The sequence below is a fragment of the Periplaneta americana genome, chromosome 10 (genome assembly GCF_040183065.1).
Source record: "Periplaneta americana isolate PAMFEO1 chromosome 10, P.americana_PAMFEO1_priV1, whole genome shotgun sequence".
In the NCBI taxonomy this organism is placed as follows: domain Eukaryota; kingdom Metazoa; phylum Arthropoda; class Insecta; order Blattodea; family Blattidae; genus Periplaneta; species Periplaneta americana.
In genome coordinates this window covers 86,395,174-86,417,919 of record NC_091126.1, presented here as the reverse complement: position 1 = coordinate 86,417,919, position 22,746 = coordinate 86,395,174, and the positions used below count along the sequence as shown (strand labels likewise).

At 34.7% G+C, this 22,746-nt stretch overlaps 1 protein-coding gene and 1 non-coding gene across 6 annotated transcripts in view; both read left to right on the top strand.

Moving 5' to 3' along the window:
• Positions 1-20,431, top strand: part of LOC138707859 (uncharacterized) — a 234,955-nt gene extending 214,524 nt beyond the window's left edge. For all 5 annotated transcript variants that reach the window (XM_069837844.1, XM_069837848.1, XM_069837845.1 and 2 more), the window contains exons 25-27: positions 6,400-6,496; positions 6,784-6,894; positions 19,454-20,431. In XM_069837844.1, the coding sequence (XP_069693945.1) occupies positions 6,400-6,496; positions 6,784-6,894; positions 19,454-19,521 (276 nt within the window). In that variant the 3' untranslated portion in view covers positions 19,522-20,431. The remainder of the gene's footprint in view (positions 1-6,399; positions 6,497-6,783; positions 6,895-19,453) is intronic.
• TRNAM-CAU (transfer RNA methionine (anticodon CAU)) lies at positions 669-745 on the top strand. Its single transcript has one exon. It is a non-coding gene; the product is annotated as a tRNA-Met (tRNA).
• Positions 20,432-22,746: the final 2,315 nt, after the last annotated feature.

The window sequence follows — 22,746 nt, the reverse complement described above, 5'->3', positions numbered from 1 at the left end:
CAGTATTCCATTGTGTTTTGGATTTTAACATTTCAAAAATTTCGGAGCTACATACAGGTTTCATCATTAGGGTAGATAAGTACTGGTATTACCATATTATGACCAGAGGAGCATAAACCAATTGCTGAAGACAACTGAAACACCTTAATTACATGAACATATGCAAAGGAGAACTATAAATAATTTATCACCATTTAATACCAGAAAAAATCTGTTCCAGCACCGGGAATCGAACCCAGGACCTTTCAGCTCTATGCGCTGAGTGCTCTTTCCAACTGAGCTATGCCGGGACACGATCCACGGTGCCGGCCGAACTCCTCTCGTAATGTTTTACGGCCTTACTACCTGCACTTTAGACAATGTAAATCAACATGCAGGAGCGCATATTTAAATGCCTTTTATGGCCATATTCAACATCAGTTTGTGACAACTGCTAACAGTTAATACATGTCATATTCATTATATATGAGGTCTCGCCTACCTCATTGAATGTTACACGACTACTTGTGATGTATTAACTGTTAGCAGTTGTCACAAACTGATGTTGAATATGGCCATAAAAGTCATTTAAATATGCACTCCTGCATGTATGACTTACATTGTCTAAAGTGCAGGTAGTAAGGCCGTAAAACATTACGAGAGGAGTTCGGCCGGCACCGTGGATCATGTCCCGGCATAGCTCAGTTGGAAAGAGCACTCAGCACATAGATCTGAGAGGTCCCGGGTTCGATTCCCGGTGCCGGAACGAATTTTTCTCATATTAAATGGTGATAATACACATTGGCTACTTCATAGTAGTCGTGTAATATTCAATGAGGTAGGCGAGACCTCATATATAATGAATATGTGATGTATAAATAATTTATTAGGGATTCATAAAACAAATTATTATTATTATTATTATTATTATTATTATTATTATTATTATTATTTTATTGGCACAGTGAAAAAAATCCAATTATGAGTCTCAAAAATAGGCAGTTACATCATAGTCTAGTATATACAATCATGAAGCTCAATACATAGGGAATATGCATCCATAGATAGTTGCTAACCACTAGGATCGCTATTATCGCCTCATCACAGGCAACACGAAATAGTACCGGCACAGTCTATTGTTCCTAGTACCCTCATCATCTCAAGCTTCGTGGCTGTATATACTAGACTGGTTATATGAAGAACGTAATGAAACCCATGATGCAGTCAGTAACTCAGCTGCCATACAGACCAATACGGCATATAATGCTAGGACACTATAGTGATGGTAAATAAGAAAAATTGAATTTAAAGGTGTTACGTTTGAGCTAAGTGCATATCAAATAATGGTAAAATATATTAAGTTGTTACACATAAGTTATTATTTTGGGACATATGTCAAATTTTCCCTCTCTGTGTTTTAAGAACAAGTGAAATTAGTTTCCATGTAGCCTGGTTTAATGTTTGGGAAGCATATTAATTTCTATGGCCATTTTAATTACGAGTTCCCAATAACCTGACTTTCCAGTTAGGATGCTGGTCTCATCACATATAACGGATTGTTTGCAAGTACCAGTATGAAAAATATTAAGACAGTTATCTTCCTTAAAGCAAAAGGTTATATTTGCTAAAATCTTTAGAACCATAATTATTAGTCCAAATATATCATATTCCAATCCCATTTATAGTACCGGTGGTAATATTGTTTCATTTGACGACACTTTTAACTCCAGAGTTTATTCATTGTTGTAGTTTAATATAGGCGAGAAATTGCCGACGAATATATATATATATATATATATATATATATATATACACCGGTATATTGACGATGCTATATCCAATTGGCAGACGAAATTAGATTCACATTTTATAATTAGAAATAGACATCTAGATACTTCACTTTTTGCAGATGATCAAGTTCTCATATCTAGCTCAGAAGATGGATTACAAAAAGCTCTGTACCGGTATATATTAAATAATACTGTCCATCAATATAACTTAACAATATCTATAAACAAAACTAAAATATTAGCTTTCAATGGTTTCAAATACCATAAAAGCCAAAATCATCGTAGAAGGAAAAACCATTGAACAAGTCGGTTGCTTTAATTAATTATCTTGGTTGCAATATCTCTTATTTTAAAAATGAAGACATTTTAAATAAAATTAATAAATTTAACTATGTTTGTGGTACCGTACTATAAAGAAATCTCTAAAAAATACGAGAAGAGAAACTAAATTGAAGTTTTATAAAGTGATGGCAGTTCCTATACAATTATATGGCTGTGAATTTTGGACTTTAACTAAAACAAAAGAACAAATGATTGAAACAGCTGAAATGAAATTTTTAAGAAATATTGCTGGATATAACTTACTAGATAAAAAAAGAAGTGAAGATATTCGAAATGAATTGAATACCTTTAAGTTAACAGACAAAATAAAACAATATAGAAACAACTTGAAGGAACATGTCGACAGAATGAATGATTCCTGCATTCCAAAATTAATTTTAAATTATAAACTGTCAGGTATAAGAAATATTGGCAGACCAAGAAAAAAATGGGTACAACTTTTTGACTAAAACCTATGATACTGGAACTAGTCTTGATGGCTTAAACCGTGAAATGATGATGATGATGATGACGATGATTATGATTATCTATCACCGTCACGAACATTGGATCCAGCGTTCTACATAGTAATCAAAAGACCATTGAGGACAACTCCCATTTGTCTTATTATTAGATCACGAAATATAAAATTGTGAATGTTGACCATTCCTTAGGTCTTTCTTCATACAGTACTACATTGGAATACATTTCCATGTAAGTATTTGTGATTTCGAAGTTAGAGCATCTTGAAGTTAAACACAAGTGAAGCCATCTCGAAGACATTGATCCAGTTCAGTGGTGTAGGATATAACAACATTGATGGTGATATCTAAATGGTCTTATGTGTTATGAATTTGAACATGACAGAAAATGAGAAATTGATTGGATTTTAGTTCTTGCATTAAAATAATGCAGAATATTGCAAGGACGTTTCTTACCTTACCTTGAGTCAAAAATTTTCCATATCAAGTTTCATTTGTTTCTAATAATAAATTGGAACATGACCGATCACTTTATGGATAGTGTCTGCAGCTGAAAATTAATTCTCTTTTATATCTTGTTCTAATCAATTTAGATCGCTTTTAATTAAATTGCTGCACTACATTTTTTTAAATATAATTATTTCAAAATCAAGTGTACTTTTAACCACCTTCGTACCTCAGTTGGTAGAGGAGTGGCTTACGTTAACTGTGGATCCGAGTTCGAATCCTAGTGATGGCGGAATCATATTTGTAGTAGATAAAGTCAAGGTTCCTGAAAGTTTTTTCGGGATTCTCCTGTTTCCCTCATCATTCTAAATGAAAATGATGTTAGTATGATGCAGTATTGTGATAGGCTTACAGGTGGCATAAGTCTGAATGGGCATAGTATAATTTTGTGGGGTGGGTGAAGGGACACTCTAGTGGAACTTCACTGGAACATTAAGTCTACATGATTGACAGATTTTTTCCACATAGCTGAGTCACAATACTTACAAAGAAAGTGATCATTCGTACTTAAACATTCCTAATGAAGCAGTGGTAAGGCATAGTAAGCTCATTCAAGGCTGCGGAACTAGCCTTTGTGCCCTCCTCCATACAGAAGAAAAAAAAAGTACAGTACTTTTAATGTGAAAAATTATGAAGAATTAATTCTGCTTCATTTAAATTGTATCTTTTGTCAATGTACATCATAAACTAGAATTTTTAATGTTATATCAGTTATAAAGGCAGTGTTGTTTTGTTGTCCATTATTTAGAGGAAGAAATGAAACAGACTTGTGGAAATTACTCTATAAATGCAAGTAAAATATAAATTTCTTATAGAAGTTGAATTGAATTTGAATTACAAGAACATCATAAAATAAATGTACATTTTGTACCAAACAATCGGAACATTGTTTTTATCGTACATTTAGTTTTATATTAAACTATCGTTTTTCCATGTCGACAAAAATGAACTTTTTTTCTTTCACAAGAAGTAAAATAACATTTTCTAGAAGAATATTTCGTGCTGAATTCAAATATAATTTCAGTTTTTCCCCATCGGGCAGGAGTTTTTTGTGATATTCATTTGAATTTTTATAATATTCTAAAAAAATCTGAAACTAGCTATCTAACTCAACATTATAACTACTCATTCTGACTTACCTAGCAAGTGGTAGATAGTGATTTTCGGGCATATTTTGCATCTGGAACGTCTCTCTTCTTGGTCCAACAGTAGTCAGCCAGCATATTGGAACTCCACTTGCCTTGGTACCTCTTTTCCATAGTAGAAATTTGCTGATGAAAATGCTCACCGTGCTCATCGCTGACAGCTCCAAGATTTTTGGGGAAGAAGTCCAAGTGAGAGTCCAAGAAGTGAATTTTTAAAGACATGTTGCATCCCCTAGCTTTATAAGAATGCAGAAGATCAGTCACTATGTCATGATAGTTTTCTGCTTTATGGTTTCCAAGAAAATTGAAACATAAACTTTTGAAAGACTGCCAGGCTGCTTTCTCCAGTGGATTTAACAGTCCTTCGAAATGATTATCACCCATTAATGACCGGATTTGTGGTCCTATAAAAATTCCTTCTTTCAGTTTAGCATCACTGACTTTGGGGAATTTCGATTTCAAGTACAAGAATCCATCAGACTGTTTATCCATAGCTTTGACAAAATTTTTCATTACTCCTAACTTAATATGCAATGGAGGTAGCAATATTTTTTCAGGATTCACTAAAGGGACATATGACACATTTTTCTGGCCAGGGATATGAGATTCACGTTTAGGCCATGATTTTGTAACATAGTGAGACTTCCAATCTCTGCTGTCCCAGAGGCACAAAAAACAGCAAAATTTGATGAACCCAAGTTGCAAACCAAGCAATAAAGCAATGACCTTTAAATCACCACAGATATACCATTCATATTTTCCATATTGTATTTTCTCTAGAATTACTTTCATATTTTGATATGTCTCTTTCCATCATGATGGAAGTTCATTGCCAATATGTAGCAGCACAGCCTTCAAACTAACTTTAGACGAATCTATGAATAGTCGCCACTCATCTGGCCGGTGTTGAAGCCCAAAAGTTTCCATAACTGAACAAATATCATTACAGAACACAATACCATTTTCTTCAGAGAAGCAGTCCTTGAAATCACTATGGAGGCCACGATAATTACATATTCTTACGTCTTTTTGGAGTAGATTCCACCCTTTGAGTCTGGAAGCTAAACCTTCAGCTTGCTGTTTAGACAGATTTAACTCCCGAATCAGGTCATTAAGGTCTTTCTGATTGGGAAAGTATGGTTCTGATGAACAGGTATTGGCTTCAAATGTAGGATCATTTTTATTTTCATCTGAAGCATTTTCAGTTTCAGTTAGGTCAGAATCAGAGTTATTACCTAAGGTCGTATCGGCATATACTGCTACAGGGAACTGTTCATTGTGTAAGACAGGTCTTATTGCAGATTTCAAATTAGGATACTTAACTGTATGTTTTATTTTAGATATGATTCCTGTAATACTTGTCAAACAGAAATAACAATCACTTAAATGATCCTTCGGTTCCCTCCAAATCATAGGAATTGCAAATGGCATACGATGTGTACCCTTTTTCCATCCAGTCAGCAATCTAACACACGAAACACAGCATGTATTTGGGGCCCAGCTCTTATCAAAATCACCAGCCTGACAGCCAAAGTAAAGTTGATAACACTTCTTTACAAGTGGGGTCAAATGTCGCCTCTGAGACTTGAAGGTCAGCTCACCACAAATATAGCAGAAACTGTCTACATGATTTACACACTTTCTTGGCATGATGAACAACACTAAGCACTAAAACACTACATACACAATACACTTCCGAAAAGAAAGGAAGGAACTATTTCACTACTGAACAAACTCACGGCCAGCTCGATACTGATACATCACAATGCCAGATGAACAGGTCTGAGCATGTCCAAACATGAATGAACCTGCACAGGATTGTTTTATGGTGCTTCAGCATAATATTAAAAATCATTTCCTTAAATACAGCTTGGGTAAAATCACTACATACGAGGTAACGGTTCCTATGACAGGTCAAAGAAAACGCTAAAATCCGATTTTAAAAAGTAGCTGTCACAAGAAAACTGTGCCTGATGGAAAAATTCTGACTACATATCTGAATTCAGTATGAAAAACTGCACTAGAATCACTAATCAGATTTCTTGTGAAGAAAACCTTGTCGACCAGTGAATTACAGTACGTTCCTGGACTTTGTGTAATATATCATGTCTTCATAGCCAATGTCTATTCTCTGGAAGTTGTTTAATAATGTTATATTTATTTATCTTTTTTCAGAATTACAAACCCCTTGGCGCAAAAGATATTCCTATTGATTTCCGTATTGAGTTCAGAAGAAATGCTGCTAATCCCTTTGGTGTGTTGCGTTCTAAAGGTGAGAACGTTTTTTTCATAGTATTTGTATTCATTACATCATAATATTATTCATGTATTATAGTATCGGTGGTTAGTACATTATTTTCGTACATCTGATTTTTACCCTGGAGAGTTTGAAGTGGAATTTTGTAATAATAGACAAAAGTTGAAGTTATTACATTTTCCATGAAATGAAATCTTTTAACTCACTGGAATATGTCTGTGCCTAATAACATGAGCGTCTGTAAATGTTGACGAAGGATATAGTGACATTATATAACTTTGAGTATGTTCTCTCTCCTACAGCAACTGGCGAGCCGCCTCTCTGCATGAGTTGCAGCGTTTTGTTTGCCTTAAAATATGCTCTAGATTCAGCCCGGAAAGAAGCTGGTCATCCCGATGAATGGTATCCACTGGGTAAGCTATTACATCTTTTTCACTGAGGAGTGAGGAGAAAGTGCAGGGATGAATGTCATTTTTCTAGCAGTCATAAGAATTAATATTAGAGAGATTGATTTTACAGAGTTAACAAATGTTTGTCCATCAAGACTATCGTGAAGAAACAAAGCATTGTCATGTCCCTTGCAGTGTTAATTCGTTTTATGTGATCGATGTAATGGCTGTGCCTATAGATGTTTCTCTTATTAGAAGTTTATTTCACTTTTCTTCTTCTTAAAACATCTCCAATTATCAGTGGTTGCCACTATTTTCTCCATGGCGTTACAGTCTCTTTTGCTTCTCAACACAGGAAAGCAGTCAGGCATTTGCAATATTTCCTGGACAGCATTCTGTTGCAAAAATGGGTGGATGAAATGTGTGATGTTGAAATTTGTAGGATTTTGAAGAAGGTGAAGAAAATAAGGTTCATTTAACGACTCTCGCAACTGCCGAGGTTATATCAGCATCACCGGTGTGCCAGAATTTTTCCCCACAGAAGTTATTTTACATGTCAGTAAATCTACTAACATGAGCCTGTCGCATTTAAGCACACTTAAATGCTATCGACCTGGGCTGGGATCGAACCCACAATCTCGAGCTATCCAGGCCAACTGAAGAAGGTCCTTTTGCAATAGGTACAATCCTGGTATTCTTCTGAAGAGACTTTGTAAAACCATGCAATACCCAAGTCAGAATAGCTTACACTCGGATTGAACTATCTATCTTCCAAATACAACCACTACTACCCAGCCATGCCTGGTGGTTAAAGTTCAGTAATTTGTTAATTTTAAGGCTCCTGGTGGTTAAAGTTCAGTAGTTTGTTAATTTTAAGGCTACTATCATTGTCATCTAATTTCTTCTCGATTCTCAGTTTAAATTAACCATTTCATTTTTCTTTAAAATTGAACCTGTTGCGTTGGATTTATTTGCTATGAGTCTATCATCGAAGAGTTTGTATGTTCTTATACATACCGGTACCTACTTAATTTGGTCTGCATAGCAAAGGAACCAAGATGCTGATGCTTCCATTCATGAACATTAAATAACTTCAGAAAACGTATTATGTGTCTTTCTCGTGTTAAATTTTATATTAACGAGAAAGACATATAATACGTTTTCCGAAGTGATATAGTGTTAAAAGTTTTGTAATCAAGATGTATATTAAATAACTTAATGGGAGTAGAACAATGTTCCAAAATATAATGTAAATTCGCGTAATACTAATAATAAATACAAATGTAAATTGCAGTTAACAATTACAAACTTCGATTACAAATGCCCCAGTTTTAAACCAATTAAATATATGGTGGGTACCTGGATGAGTAACAATAGGGGAATTTAAATTCAGAACGAAAATAGGAAAATTAAAATTTTTTTATAGTGTTACTTACAAATTTCGAGTTGGCAAGTGGAATTAGTAGGGGTACCAGTAGAAGAAGAGGGGGTGACTGACATGGATAAGAAGGTAGCAGTGAGAAGAAGTAGGGATAAAGAACTGAGTGCTCTAATGAGAAAAGGAAAATGTATAAGGACTACATTCATACTAATGTGCTTCAAATAAGTTTCTCTAAAGTGGTTTAGTATGCAAGTGTTTATAATATAATAATGAACCAAACACATAAGATTCTAAACTCTATATTTTCTGTTGAACAAATGGCTTCATTGCCACGTGTTCAGCAGTAGAAAACAATATATTTTCTAATGAATAATACATGCAAATAAATAACAGGCAAATGAAGAGGCATAGAGTTTAATCAATTCTAACTGGGTGACATAAGATTAGAAAAGGATAGTGTGTTGTATGGCAGCTAGTCTACTCAATTGTCTTTATATCCATCATCTTTGTTTGCCGCTACAATCCTGGGTGGGTTTTGTCCTCTTTAACAATGGCCTTCCATGTTACTCTGCTGTCCATCATATTTGTCCAGCCTCTCACTCCCATAGTCTCAAGGTCTTAAGTTACACTGTCCATCCACCTCACTTTTGGTCTACTGTTTCCCCTTCTATTACATAGTCTCCCCTTTAACATTCTTATTGATATTTGTGTTTCCAGCATTATGTTTAGATGTCCCAGCCATCTTATCCTTTTCAATCAGGTTTTATAGTTCGTTATTAGAGTGCATCCTCCAGCCTTGATGATCTGTAACAGGGCCGAATATTCTAGACAAAATCTTGCGTTCGAAGCATCTCAGTCTCAGAGAGTTCTCAACATTCTTTGTTAATGTCCAAATCTCTGAGCTGTATGCGACCACAGGACAGACCAGTGTTCTATAAATTTTAACCTTCATCATCTGTGAAATCGTTTGGGTCTTAAACAGTTATGAATTACCATAATAGGCCCGGGTTCCTGCCTGTTTTCTATTATTAATAGTCACAGTTGTTATTTATAAGGGCTCCTAGATAGCAAAATTGAACTACACCTTCGAACATTAGATCTTGGATGGTTATGTTCTGGAGAGTTCTGTTTTTGGAGGTGGACACTTTGTCTTCGTATTGATCTCAGTATATTAATTAGTAATTAGAAAATATACGAATTATAACTTATTCTACCTCGTGGTGGGAATATAATGGTGTAACAGATAGTTAACTCAAATTAGTCTTCTGCTGCACATGTCTTCTCTTGGGCAGCAGCAGCAGCAAATCAGGGGCGTGCTTAATTTCCCACTCCTTGAGGAACTTAACAAGCAACTTTGTGTTTTCAATGCTACAGTATTAGTATGCCTGGATGTGCAGTAGCTGGTTGAGTTACGACTAAGAAACAAAAGAAACTGATACGAAATACTACAAATTTCGTAATCAACAGGACTTGCCATATATAGCACTTACAAGCAAACATTCTCATGGAGGCAGATAGTTATTTTTTTCTTCCGCTATGTTAATAATGCCAAAACAAGTGCTACAATTACAAGGGCTGTAAAGAAATGTTTCTCTGGGGTCATTTACACAAACAAAACAAAATTTCGTTGGAAAAATTTATTGAAATATATGCAATAACTGTTGAACTATTTTTCAACATATTATTCACCGGAATTGAGGAATTTGTCGTACCATGAGATCAATAGAGAGGTGCTGTCACACTGGTTCCGATTTCAGGCAGCAGATGTCTACGACACAGGGATACAAAAGTTGATTTTACGGTATGACAAATGTCTCAATTCCAGTGGGGAATAGCTAAAAAATTGCTGTATCTGTTCCAAAAAATCTTTCTATGAAATTGTGTTTTCATTCTATAAACAGCCCCAGGGAAACTTATTTTTTACGTCCCTCGTAATTGCGCTCGAGTGGTCGAAATTTTTGTATAAGCACTTATTTTGACATTATTAATATGGTGGAAGGAAAAAAAATCAACTTTTTTATCTGCCCCCATAAAAATGTTAGTTTGTTAGATTTCACTACAGATACTCCAATTTAAGCAGTGTGATAGGAAATGTAACAGGAAAGAGGCCATGAGTTTCATATCCAAAGAAAATCTGATGTGTCCAAGTGAATAGTTTCTGCAGGCTACAATAATTATTCTAAATAAATAATTTGAAGAAATTTTTTTGTCGAGGGTAAATTAATCTTTGACAATCTAGCAGAACAAACTATTTTAAAGCTCCCAAAAACATTTACCACCCCACATGAAGTAATCCCTATGTCTAGCACAAATACGGATATATACAGAGTGTTTCAGAATTCAACTGAAGAAATTTATCTGGTTATAGAAGGGTTGTAGACAAACAATTTGATTTGAGAAGCCCAGGATCTCAGTAGAAAAATATCCGAGTTACCAGTTGTTAAATTTGTTTACATTTGATCTCATATTCCAGTATTAAAGTGAAATAAAACTGTGGAATGGTATGCGATGGTTTCAGATCTTATTAGGAATTGCATGAAGCCCAACTATTAAGAATTAATCAACCGCGTTTTCAAAATTTAGCCTTCACAGAATCTGTAAAATTACCAGGAAATAATGAGACAGAATGTCACTGCACTGCTTGTTTCACTCTCATTCGTTTTCGTTATTGTACCTATTTTAGAATCTTCTGGTGTAATGGACAGTGCATCAGATCTCATGCCAACAGGTAGTATGTTCGAATGTGATGGTGTTAGTTTTTTTTTTTTTAATTCCAGTACCTCTTACTTCATAGATGAGATGTCTGAATTTTTTCTTTTATAAACCACCGAAATATATGTTGTACTATTTATTTATTATTCTTTCGGCAAGAGTATATTCTACAGCAGTGGTCATCAACTCTATACCCTGTGAAGTCATCTTAGCCTGCGCTGAAGCCTGCTGCGCTCATGTTTCACTGCCGTGGGCACATCAGAGGCTTGCGATGGTGGCTCCTTTTTGGTGATAATAAATAATGTTTCTCATATTGATCAAATTAAACTTAAAGTAATGTGAATGCCTAATACTAGTATTTACATGTATGAAACCAATTGGTTGATAAGTTAGGGATAAAATGAAAGGTGAATAAAACTAAATACTGTACTGCATTTTAGATCTTTACTTTTTCTTTTCATTTTGTTAATGCAATAATGGACCATTAGTAAAAATATTTCCTGATCTTCTGTAATGCTAATTTTTCGGGATTTTTTAGCCTCTTTATTGCGTATTAATTGCTCAATATTATGCACTATAATCTGGATAGTGCATGAACTGAGGAAATTTTGTAGCATATAGTCAGATGAATGATCTATTTCTGTAGTGAGATTTACTTATTTTTCATTAAAGAAGACAATGTTCGTACAGTGAAACCTGTCTAAAGTGGCCATCTGAAGTTACCTTGTAAAATGGCCGTTTTATCAGGTGGATTAAGGTTGCGGTTTTTTATGAACCAGCATGAAAATACTGAATTTCATTGACTTTTTAGCACTGTCCGTGTACAACAAACGTGCATATTAATGTCAGCCTTTTCCATTCTTGCAACTAGCCTTTACAAAACTCGCTTGCAGTACCTCAGTTTATTGATTGATTTATTGATATAGTTCACAAGTACAAAACTTAATAATATAACAAAAAGTACCTCAGTTTAAATGACTGGATAATACCTTGATCAAGGGGCTGGAGGTGTGATGTCGTATTTGGGGGAAGAAACGGCAATTTCACGGATCACATTGCTATTTTGTCGTTTAATCTTGGAATTGAAATCATATAGCTAATTCCCAAACAATGATGATGTCATCCAAGCTTTATTGTTGGCAGTCCACTTCACCCCCAATAAGTCCACATCATCATTTTTCAAACATCTCGGTTTCAATGAATTCCCTATCATTAAAGTGGTTCTTTTTTTCTGCAGCATTACAACAAAAGAACAGGGTTATTCTGTCTTGCCAACTTCCCCCCTTTACACTCTTTTTTCTTAAAACTTAAAGTTTTTCTGAGGAGGGCCCTGAAAAAAAACCTGTTTCGTCAACATTGTGAATGTCTCTGAGTTCATATTCAGCAAGAATTGAAGGCAGTCTATTTTTTCCATTCTTCAATAACATTGGTTGCAATGTCGCCCCTCCTTCACCAGACAGAACGAAATGCAATGTTATGCCGTTTTCTAAAGCACTCTAATCACCCATTACTAGCAACAAAATTGCTTACATTGAGTTCTTTGGCAATTTCAAGAGCTTTCTCTTGAATCATAGGCCCACTTGCTGGCAATTTCTTCGCCCTCGCACACTTGAATCATTCGTAAACGAAATCATTCACATTACCAAACACAGATTCTGTCTTCCTTTTTTGGCCACCACGCATATTTTTCTCTCATCCTTTTAATATTGCATCTTTATTCTTGATTATACCGTTTATTTGTGTCCTTCCACATTTGAATATTTCTGCAATTTTTCTAGCAGATGTTCCCTTCTCCCTTAATTATTTTTCGTCTCACCTCTAAACTTAACACTACCCTAGATTTATTGTTAGACATGATTTCTCTCTCAAATTAACTTCACAGTTCCTCTGAATCAACTGAATGAAAAGAAGAAAAATTAGTAAAAGCTGTTCCAAATAGAGGAAGATAGAAGAGGAAACAAAAAAAAATTCGAATGGTTGACTACTGACCTGAAGCATACTGTGACATTTTCGATAGAAAACGTCCGTGTTTCAATCCCTTAGAAACGAGTAAGAATTTATGGCTGTGCAGGGTCGAAGTGGAAAGTGACAAAAGAGTCATAAAACAGTAACCAACTAACCCCAAGATATGGAGGGTGTACTGTTGTACACTTAGCTATTGTCCTCTAACCATCGAAAAAATAGGTCAGACAGTATCCGTGAAAAGATTTTCATTGGACAGTGACCGTTATAGTCAGGTTCCAATCCAAATAGGTCCCGGCCACTGGCCGGTGCATGAGGTGGCCGCTAAATAAAGAGAGAATTTGTATTGATCTTATGGAACATGCAATTGGTTCCAGAGAAAATTGGTCTTTTGGCCAGGTACCGTTTAGATGAAGTGACCGCAAAGGCAGGTTTCACTGTATATGTATGTGAATCCGAACATGCACAGCCTGTCGAAAGCGTGCTGATGAAGCCTGAGAAATCTGACTAATGGAAAAATGTGAATAAAAATGAGACAGACTTTTTCCTTATTTTATATATCACCTTCAGTTCATTATCACACTATCAGTCTGACATTCCTAGCTGAAGCTTAGCAGGAGCACCATCTACAACCACAGTAGATGGGTCTATGATAGAGGTAGGGAAAAATAAAGTAACAGTACTTTTGGAACAGTTCCGAGAAAATAACAGTGCCAAAAAAAAATTGTAGGTCGGAAAACACTGTTCCAAAGTAACAGTAGGAGTTTCTGACAGACTGTTCCTCATAGGAACTGGAGTACTGTGTAATGTACTGTCCAACCATCTTGTCTGGAACACTCCAGATACTCTCTCAGAGACCATAACAGTTTCCAGCCTAAGTGTTCTTGAATTTACAATAGTTCCTTCACAGGTGAGTATGTTGGAAGGCGTAAGAAATTTTTTACTACAATGAATTTGCAGGGCGTGTTTCAATATTAAACAATCAATCTGATTGGCCAATCAGCTACAGTTACATCGTTTGCTATTAATATAGCAACAAGAATGAAAAAAAAATCAAATTGTAAGATTGTGCTTATTATCATTATTATTATTATTATTATTATTATTATTATTATTATTATTATTATTATTATTATTATTATTATTATTATTTCAAAGTCATTGTTTTATTATATCAAATGAAGGAAAAAATTATACAAATTTATATATTGTATTGTATTGTGTTATAAAATTTGTATATGGTAACATCTGCCTTCTGAAGGATGCACTGGAAGGAATGGTGAACGGGAGAAAAGTTCGGGACAAAAGGAGATATCAGATGATAGACGACATTAAGATATTATATGGATCATATACAGAGCCTAAGAGGAAGGCTGAAAATAGGAAAGACTGGATAATGCTGGGTTTGCAGTGAAATACGTGTCCTTGGGCAGAACACTGTGAATTAATTAATTAATGGTAACATAAGAATGAAAATATAGCCCAACTAATTTCAATGTTTATTACAAATAAATTATGGAGCTTCAATAGAGACTAATATCATGTAGGCTAGTAGTAATATCCTTTATTTAACAGAAGGAATGATCAAACCCTTGCAATGTTTTAGTGTTTGTATAATTTACTGTTGCATCTGACTGTAACAGCTGTCGTGGTTCGAATTGCTTTATGGTCTAAGATTTTTGGAAACAGAACTAATTCCAAAACAATATAATATTTTGGTGATTATTACGTTGTATCATACGCTTGCTGTCATTTCGGAACTGTTCTTTGGAACTAGTACTTTCTTGGAAATGGAACTCTTGGAGAAGTTCCAGAAAAAGAACGATTTTTCCCAATGATAGGCTATGAAAATCTTGAAATCTGACACCATAAGTTCAAGTCTTGAAACTGTGAATGAAATTCCTCCCAAAGGAGATGACGACCGTTGAGACATAATACTTCTATTCAACATTGCAGCTAGCTTCTGCCAAGAGCTGCTACTGAACGGGAGATAGGGTTATATAATGCCGAGCACGAGGTAATGCACACTTGCTCCACATGGAAGCAGTGCTGAGCGCCCATGCCCGCTTTCAGTCGAGTTGACAATCACTGCTCTACAGTACTAGCCATGGGTTCATTACAGTTGACTTGAGATCAAGTCAGTCGCATTAGACTCCTATGGAGCTCAATTAGCTATTTGTTAGAAAAGCACTGGCATATGGTTGCAACTGTGACGAGCACATGACCTTTTTGTGTTCTGTATTATTATTTTCACGAATTTTTTTCCTATTTTAATGTTTAAGTTGCATAAAATTCGTTGTACGTAGTTTCTAATGGTTAAGCCAGAATAATTAATAAACTTCAGAAAAAGTATTTGATTGTTGCAGAAAAGTACTGTACTTGAGGGAGAGGTCATTAGTTTGAAACTGATAGTGAGTAATGAAAGAATAATTTTTCCTTTATTACAGTATACATAGTACTGTACTGGACAGTACAATTTATGTAAATGACAAGTTAATTGATAAACATACTGTGACTTGTCTATAGTAATGGATATGCATTCCTCAAACTACATTCTTTCTTCAACTTTCTAAACAGTTATTATCGTTATTACGTACATTATACTAGAGCTGGCTTTTTAATGTTACAACACTAGTTTTAAGTTACATACCTTAAGTTAAAAAAAAAAAAGTATGTGCTGAAATTTGAACTTTCGACCTCATCTTCTGACAGAAACCATCTACAATGTTTACCACTTGTGCCACAGACACATAGCAATATTGCATCCTACATATTTTCAAATGTATTGCTATCCCATGTGCAGATTCAATCAGTGGTGTACTGGCAGAAAAAAAATATTTCACCCCATTACGTGAAAGTTTTAACCAGCATACCCCTAGATCCCTATCTCAAAATACTTACCTAGAACCCCTCTACAACCCCTTAAATTTCTTTGGTTGAATTCTGAAACTGCCTTCTGAAGGATGCACTGGAAGGAATGGTGAATGGGAGAAGAGTTCGGGGCAGAAGGCGATATCAGATGATAGACGACATTAAGATATTATATGGATCATACGTGGAGCCTAAGAGGAAGACTGAAAATAGGAAAGACTGGAGAATGCTGGGTTTGCAATGAAATACCTGTCCTTGAGCAGAACATTATGAATGAATGAATAGTAACATAACAGTGCAAATGTAGCCCAACTGTTCTTCGAAGTTAATAAATAAATTGTATTAATTTTTGTCTGTTAAGACTGAAAAGTGACAATCATTAAGAAAGGGAATTCTTCCTTCAAGTTTTTTCTTCTTGGCATTATAAGTACTCTTTGTTTAAAATAAGAAAGTAATTTACATTTGAATGTCCTGAGTGGAGGACAGGAAGCAACGTTGCAATATTTAATTACACTTCCATGTGATCACTACACCTGTCTAGCAGCACCACATTAACAATGGCACAGTCTTTGTGTAGTTTAGAAATATAGAACTTAATGTAAAGTAAAATTAACTCTGCGACTCCAACAAATATGTTTAATATACATTTAATACTGAACTACACTCTAGTACTCTGTGTTTTATAATAATTTCATAATTTTTTGTAAGATGCGTAATATTTTGTGCATTCATCTGGACACATATTTACAGGCATATTGAGATCTGCAGTAAACACCGTATTATAAAACAGTCCTACTTACTTTGTCTTCAAATTAGTCAAATGAAACAGACAATTTTGACTTTGACTTGGCTAGTCCCCAAGTGGAAACATTGTATTCATTTTTGAGTCACTGCCATCCATTTCGTTACTCGGACTAGAATTACTGATGCTTGAGCCTTCAAGTGCAATGATTGTCTCTTCCACAATGTTCACAACATCTTCTTCTGTCCATACTGTATAAATAACATCTGTTGTGTGTCGAAAAACATTTTGCTATTTTCTCCATTAATTCGCTCCACAGTCTCTCTCAGCAGACTTTCTACATCTGTTAAAGCCTGTGTCTCACTGTGAAAAGAGAGAGAAAGGAGATATGTCTTACTTCGTCTGTATTGTTATGGCGATAGGGGGAGTGGAGCGATGCCGTCCATCCATCCAGTGGTGGAAGGGACTAGTTGATACATTCTGTAGCACAAAATAAAATAACAAAATATCTCTCTTCGTAATGTATAGTTCCGTCACTGAGCTTGTCTTTCAAGAAACTGAGTTCCAGTAGCCTGTACAATAACAAAGTTTTGAAAGGAATCCTGAAAATTTACAACCTCCCCCCCCCCCATAATCTCCACCCTCATTTGAAGGGACTTGGTTTTATTGCTACTGAGACAAGATAAACCAAAGTAGGTGTAATGTAAATGTCTTCTTGTTCTTTCCCACATAGCCTTTGATTTGGGACCATAATTTCTCAGTGAGAGGGCGACAACCCAATAACCCTGTGGCTATACCTCTTTGGGAGTTCATTAATAACATAGTGTGGAAACTGTAGTTTGTTTCTAACAACAAGTTCAAGTAACTCGGATTTGTTTAGATCTCGCAGCTCTACATCGATGGTATTCAATATTTCCTGTTAGTGTGCCCCCAAAATTCATTCTTTCATCTCCATACCTCCAAACTGCATTCGAATTATATAAGAAATAACAAAAGACTATGATTGATGTTGTATGAAAAATAATAATAACAATATTATTATTGTTATTAATATTAATATACACACAGTAGTTACTGATGCAATAATAATAGTAATGAATTATGTAAAATGTTATTGAAGCAAAGAAGAAAAGATGGCATAAGAGCAAAACAGGACACTTGGCCTAAATCCCCTGATAGAAAGACGACGTTATTGAAGCAAGGAAAAATAAAACTTTATATTCCAAAAGAAAATATGTAAACTGCAATAATTATCAACAAATATAATAAAATTAATATCGGCATTTTTACGGTACCTAATGTTTTGAAGTGTACTGCTTGAGACAACCCTGTATACCCCTGAGGGTACACGTACCATAGATTGATACCACTGCTCTACATTGAGATGTGTTAGCCTTCGATCATTTCTTGTTTCAGCATATCTATGGTAGGTGCTTTGTCTATGATGATAGAGTGATACGGCACATTGTCCATCACAATGGTAGAGGAGGGTTTTCTCAAGTTTTTCAAGAGTCCATTTTCGAACCAGTTACATAATTTGTGATTCATTTCTTCGTGCTAGTCAGATAACTAGAATAAAATTTTCGATGCTGAACCCCTCAGATGACCCTACATGCTCAATAATAAGAGGCACCTGTTTGCGGTGAAATGTTTTGTCAAATTTTGTCATTTCATTTTTAGTTTTTTCGATATATTTTTCGCTATTTTTATATTATTTTGTCAACTATTTTGTTATTTTTTTTAAATTTAGGCTTTATACATATATACAATAACAATAATCAACTTTAACAAGTGACCTACACACAGTTACCATAGCAATCAATCAGTCTTTATTATGTCATGAGCAATAGTTGATGCAATAGACATTAACATATAAAATATAAAATACATTAAATTCAATATATGTTAAGATAACACAATAGATCAGCGGTCATCAGCAAAGTGGACCCTTAGGCGAGCATCTCTTACCCGCAGATAAGACATTGTACTACCATGCATCCATGGCTGCTGGCTGGTATTTTTTCTCTCTCTCTCCTTTCTGCATGACAGTGCATATTCTGAGACACTCCTTACCCTTTACCCATTTCAACGCATGCTGACGACCACTGCAATAGACGATAAGATATTTTATATAGTGTACTGTCATAAACACTGAAAAATAATGCAGGATATTACATATGACTAGAGCCCGGAGTTAGGCAAAATGCCTTTTTTAAACTGAGTGTATGTATGAAAGACCTATTAGAGATAAATGCGTTTCCACACATTTGGGGACGATAGGGTCAATTTTTATTTTGCCCTTTTTTTTTGCCTACTTTAGTTCCCATTGTCTATTTCAATGTTAAATGGCTTTTTTAGTCTTTTTACGTCGTTATTGTACATTTTCTATATTTTTAATGTATTTAAAATAAACAGTACATAAATTATATCAAAAAACAAAAAAAGAATGATATGATTGATATATCTTAATGTTGTCTATCATCTGATATCTTCCTCTGCCCCGAACTCTTCTCCCATTCACCATTTCTTCCAGTGTGTTCCATATTGTAATTATTTTATCCTTTACTGGTAAGCATGAGTATTCCCAGTGCAAAATATTTTTGTTCTAAAGTACGCATTCTGGATTAAAAAATATTTCTAATTATTTGAGTACTCAAAAGAAATCTGTGATTTTGACGTGCAATAATATAGAAGCTGTTTCACAGTGGTTGAAGTATGATCTGTGGACGAAAATGCTCTACTCCATAAGATTTTCATGTGCTGTCACCCACATAATCTGTGCGAGATGACTAGGCAATATTTTAACTATAGTGGAACAGCTTCTAACATCTGGTCTAACTACTGGTGTGTGTGTATATATTTTAATGTCACTTGTACTTCCAGTTTCAACTATAGAATAAATATCATTGTTTCAGGTCCACCTGCATCAGTTGAGAATGTTTTCCTGGCCAGTCTCATTGATATTGAGTCATTTGACATCTAATTCAGAAATATGTGGTATGTGTTTGTTCTTGAAACACAGTCAGCTGGCATTTACGTTACTGGTACAAGGAACTATACACAGACCCACAAAGTATGATACCAGCATGTGATACAGTATGAATCAAAGCATCTGCATTAATTTACAATGGCGTTTAGATAATACTAAGAGTTCAATATAAATTTATCCGAAGATATTCATGATATAAACATACATGGGGAATAAAATTTATACAGAATGTATTGGTAAGTTTCGAGATTCTAAAAGTTTGCGAAGAGATAAATACCTGTTTTATGATGCAAAACTGTTTACAGCTGCGTTGTATACATAAGACAATAAGTTTTTTCTGTTTTATTTCTTACCATACATAAGTTAATTCAAATTGTTTTCATAAATGTACGGACCTGTAGAATATTATGTCATTAACCTTTATAGTCGCAAATATATCCAATATCTCTTCCAGTGACATTGCAATAAGGAGATGGTTAAATTTTCCTGTCGATTAAAATAGATTTCAATTTTATAAAAAGGAATATAATTTGTAAGTGACAGTAACTGTGAACTTGAAGTGCACTAGTATGCTTCACAGATAATATTCACGCCCTTTCTTACATAGAATTCAAAAGTCCACATGTGAACAAATGAAGGAGAGTCTCGAACTATAATGTGTTCCTCATATCACCTTTATTTCGGATGTTCTGTTCATATAATAATGAACACATATTGATTGCTAATATATGATATAACATTAAATAAAATCTTACAGAATAAAGTATATGTGTGTTGGGTATGTGGACAAGGTACACTGAAATGTTTTCTTCTTATATTTTTTCGTTAAGGTTTATGTATTGAAATCTGAATAACCTGCTAAATTGAATGCAAATATTTGAAAATACATAACAATGGAAAATCATGCAGTTGTCTCTTTTTCTCTTCCAATACTATCTAAAGCATTGGTTCCCGAACTTTTTCGACTCTCGATCCTCTTTGACAAAGATTTAAATTGAGCGAAACCCTTATCAGTTATAAATAATATTTAACAACCTGAATTGAACTTACATTTGCTCTAGTTACAGTAAATAGGCCTACATTAGGATTCCCCTCCAAAAATGATGCAACAATGCTTAAAAATAATTATCTCTATTCACCTCAACTGCATCCTGTAAGAATTTCAATTTTACCTGTTTCCTTCTTTATATTACACTTAGTATCCTTGAAAATAATACCAGGTTGTGACTAAAAGTCATAAACTCAGCTAGAGAGAAAACCAGAATTCAGAATCAATATACAAACATATATTGCTCATTTTTTATGAAGGTACGAGGGAAATGCTCATACAGCGACTACTGATGGGTTAAACATAATTTTCCGTGCCTGATTGTGCAATACTTTCCTTTTTACACTCTTTTCTTCCATTTATGTATATGTTAGCTTTACTTATTCAATATATTGAAACACACATGAACAATTGAACTTGGAAGCACTTGTTACTGACTGTTTTCGGTTGGTTCTACTGTAGAAGCTTGTGGGTCACATACCAAGAATGCTATGGCACATACAGCAGACAACAACCTTCCCAGCTACCATCTAGTCTAAAGCCTTGTTCCCATAGCGCATGAATTGGCAAACCTCGAATTGCTCGAGGTTCGTACTTGTGGACTTGTGGTCGGTCAAATTCCCATCACGTGTAATTTCCACAGCGCATGGCTTCGCAAATTTCAAATGGCCTCGAGTGAACCACTTTTCGTCAATACACCACTGCCAGATGTTCTTCTTCAGTTTCATTTGTTTCGTTGTTCTTCAATTTTTCATATTTTTAGTTAATGGAAATAATTTTCAATAAAATTGAATAAAGTTTATGATACTATACATCTTGATTACACAACTTTTAACACTGTATCACTTCGGAATATGTTAACACAAGAAAGTCTTATCATACATATTCTAAAGTTTATGAATCGGACAGTGACGAGGAAGTAGTGTGTGCTGCAGCAGTTTATGTACTATACTGCTGAGTGGTGAGTTTTTGAAGAGGAAAATTGTGAAATGCAAAAGGCACAGTGGTGGCTCGTCGTAAAGAAAATAGGTGAAGTGCTGTTCACATACACAAATGCATGAACAGTTTTGCTAATATAATGAGTATGCCTACTATTCGTAAATTACGTACAATTTTACTAGAACACATGCAAACAACAAAATTAATTTATTTCAGGACTCACCAAATTTCTTGCATACAAAGTCAATTTTCCTATCTTTTAAAGCCGCAAACCTGTCAATGACGTCTTCATAAAATGTCTGAGTTTAACAGGGTGGACAGTATATCTCTATGCAAAGCTATGGGGCTAGTGATGAAAGTCTCTCCTGTAATGTAGCATTCCAAGTGAAATTTTCAATCTTTTCAAACAAAAAAAGCTTCTTTCATTGGAATAATTTTTTTAAGTTATTTTATACAACTTCTCTAATTTTTAGCACTTTTAAAAACAAAGAAAAAATGGAACTGTAAGACGTCCAGAATTTAAAACATCTTTTTCATCCTCATATTTAAGTCTACAAAGCATTTCTAATATATTACAAACCGTGCCATTTTCGGGATACATATTTCGCACTCATTTATCAATATTTTCTATGTACTGGTACTTAAGTATTTGCATAATAGCCTATGGTGATTAAACATACAATATACACTACGATGCAGGATTAATACACTATATACACTTATCACTAATATACTCTAAATACATTAAATAATAAGTTAATAAGTACTAAACTACATGTGTATACATTTACGTGCGCACTAAACTTTCAAGTACAAGAGCTGGAACAAAACTGGCAAACTCATGAGAAGAAATAATACACGCGACGGAAAACAATTTTTAAACTTTACGAATGTATGTGGCGTGTAATCCTAATAAAATAACATATAACCAGCTAATTTACTGCTGCAGGAGTAGCTGCTTAGACACAAGGAATGAGGATACTTTTCTCGAGTCAGGTAGTACATACTGTAAAATTTCACAGCCCTTCAACAATAGCCCCCGGCCTTGGAGACCAGCTTCAACCCTTCTCTATTATTAGTACCGTTAGATCTGCAAACTGGTTACTCCACCTACAACAAGTTTGACAGTTCTCCATAACTGACTTAGATGCGCACTTCACTCATACAATCTTTCTTCAGTGCGTCATCACGTTACCATGGAAACCAAGTGCTGTATGAGAATAGGAGCCCAA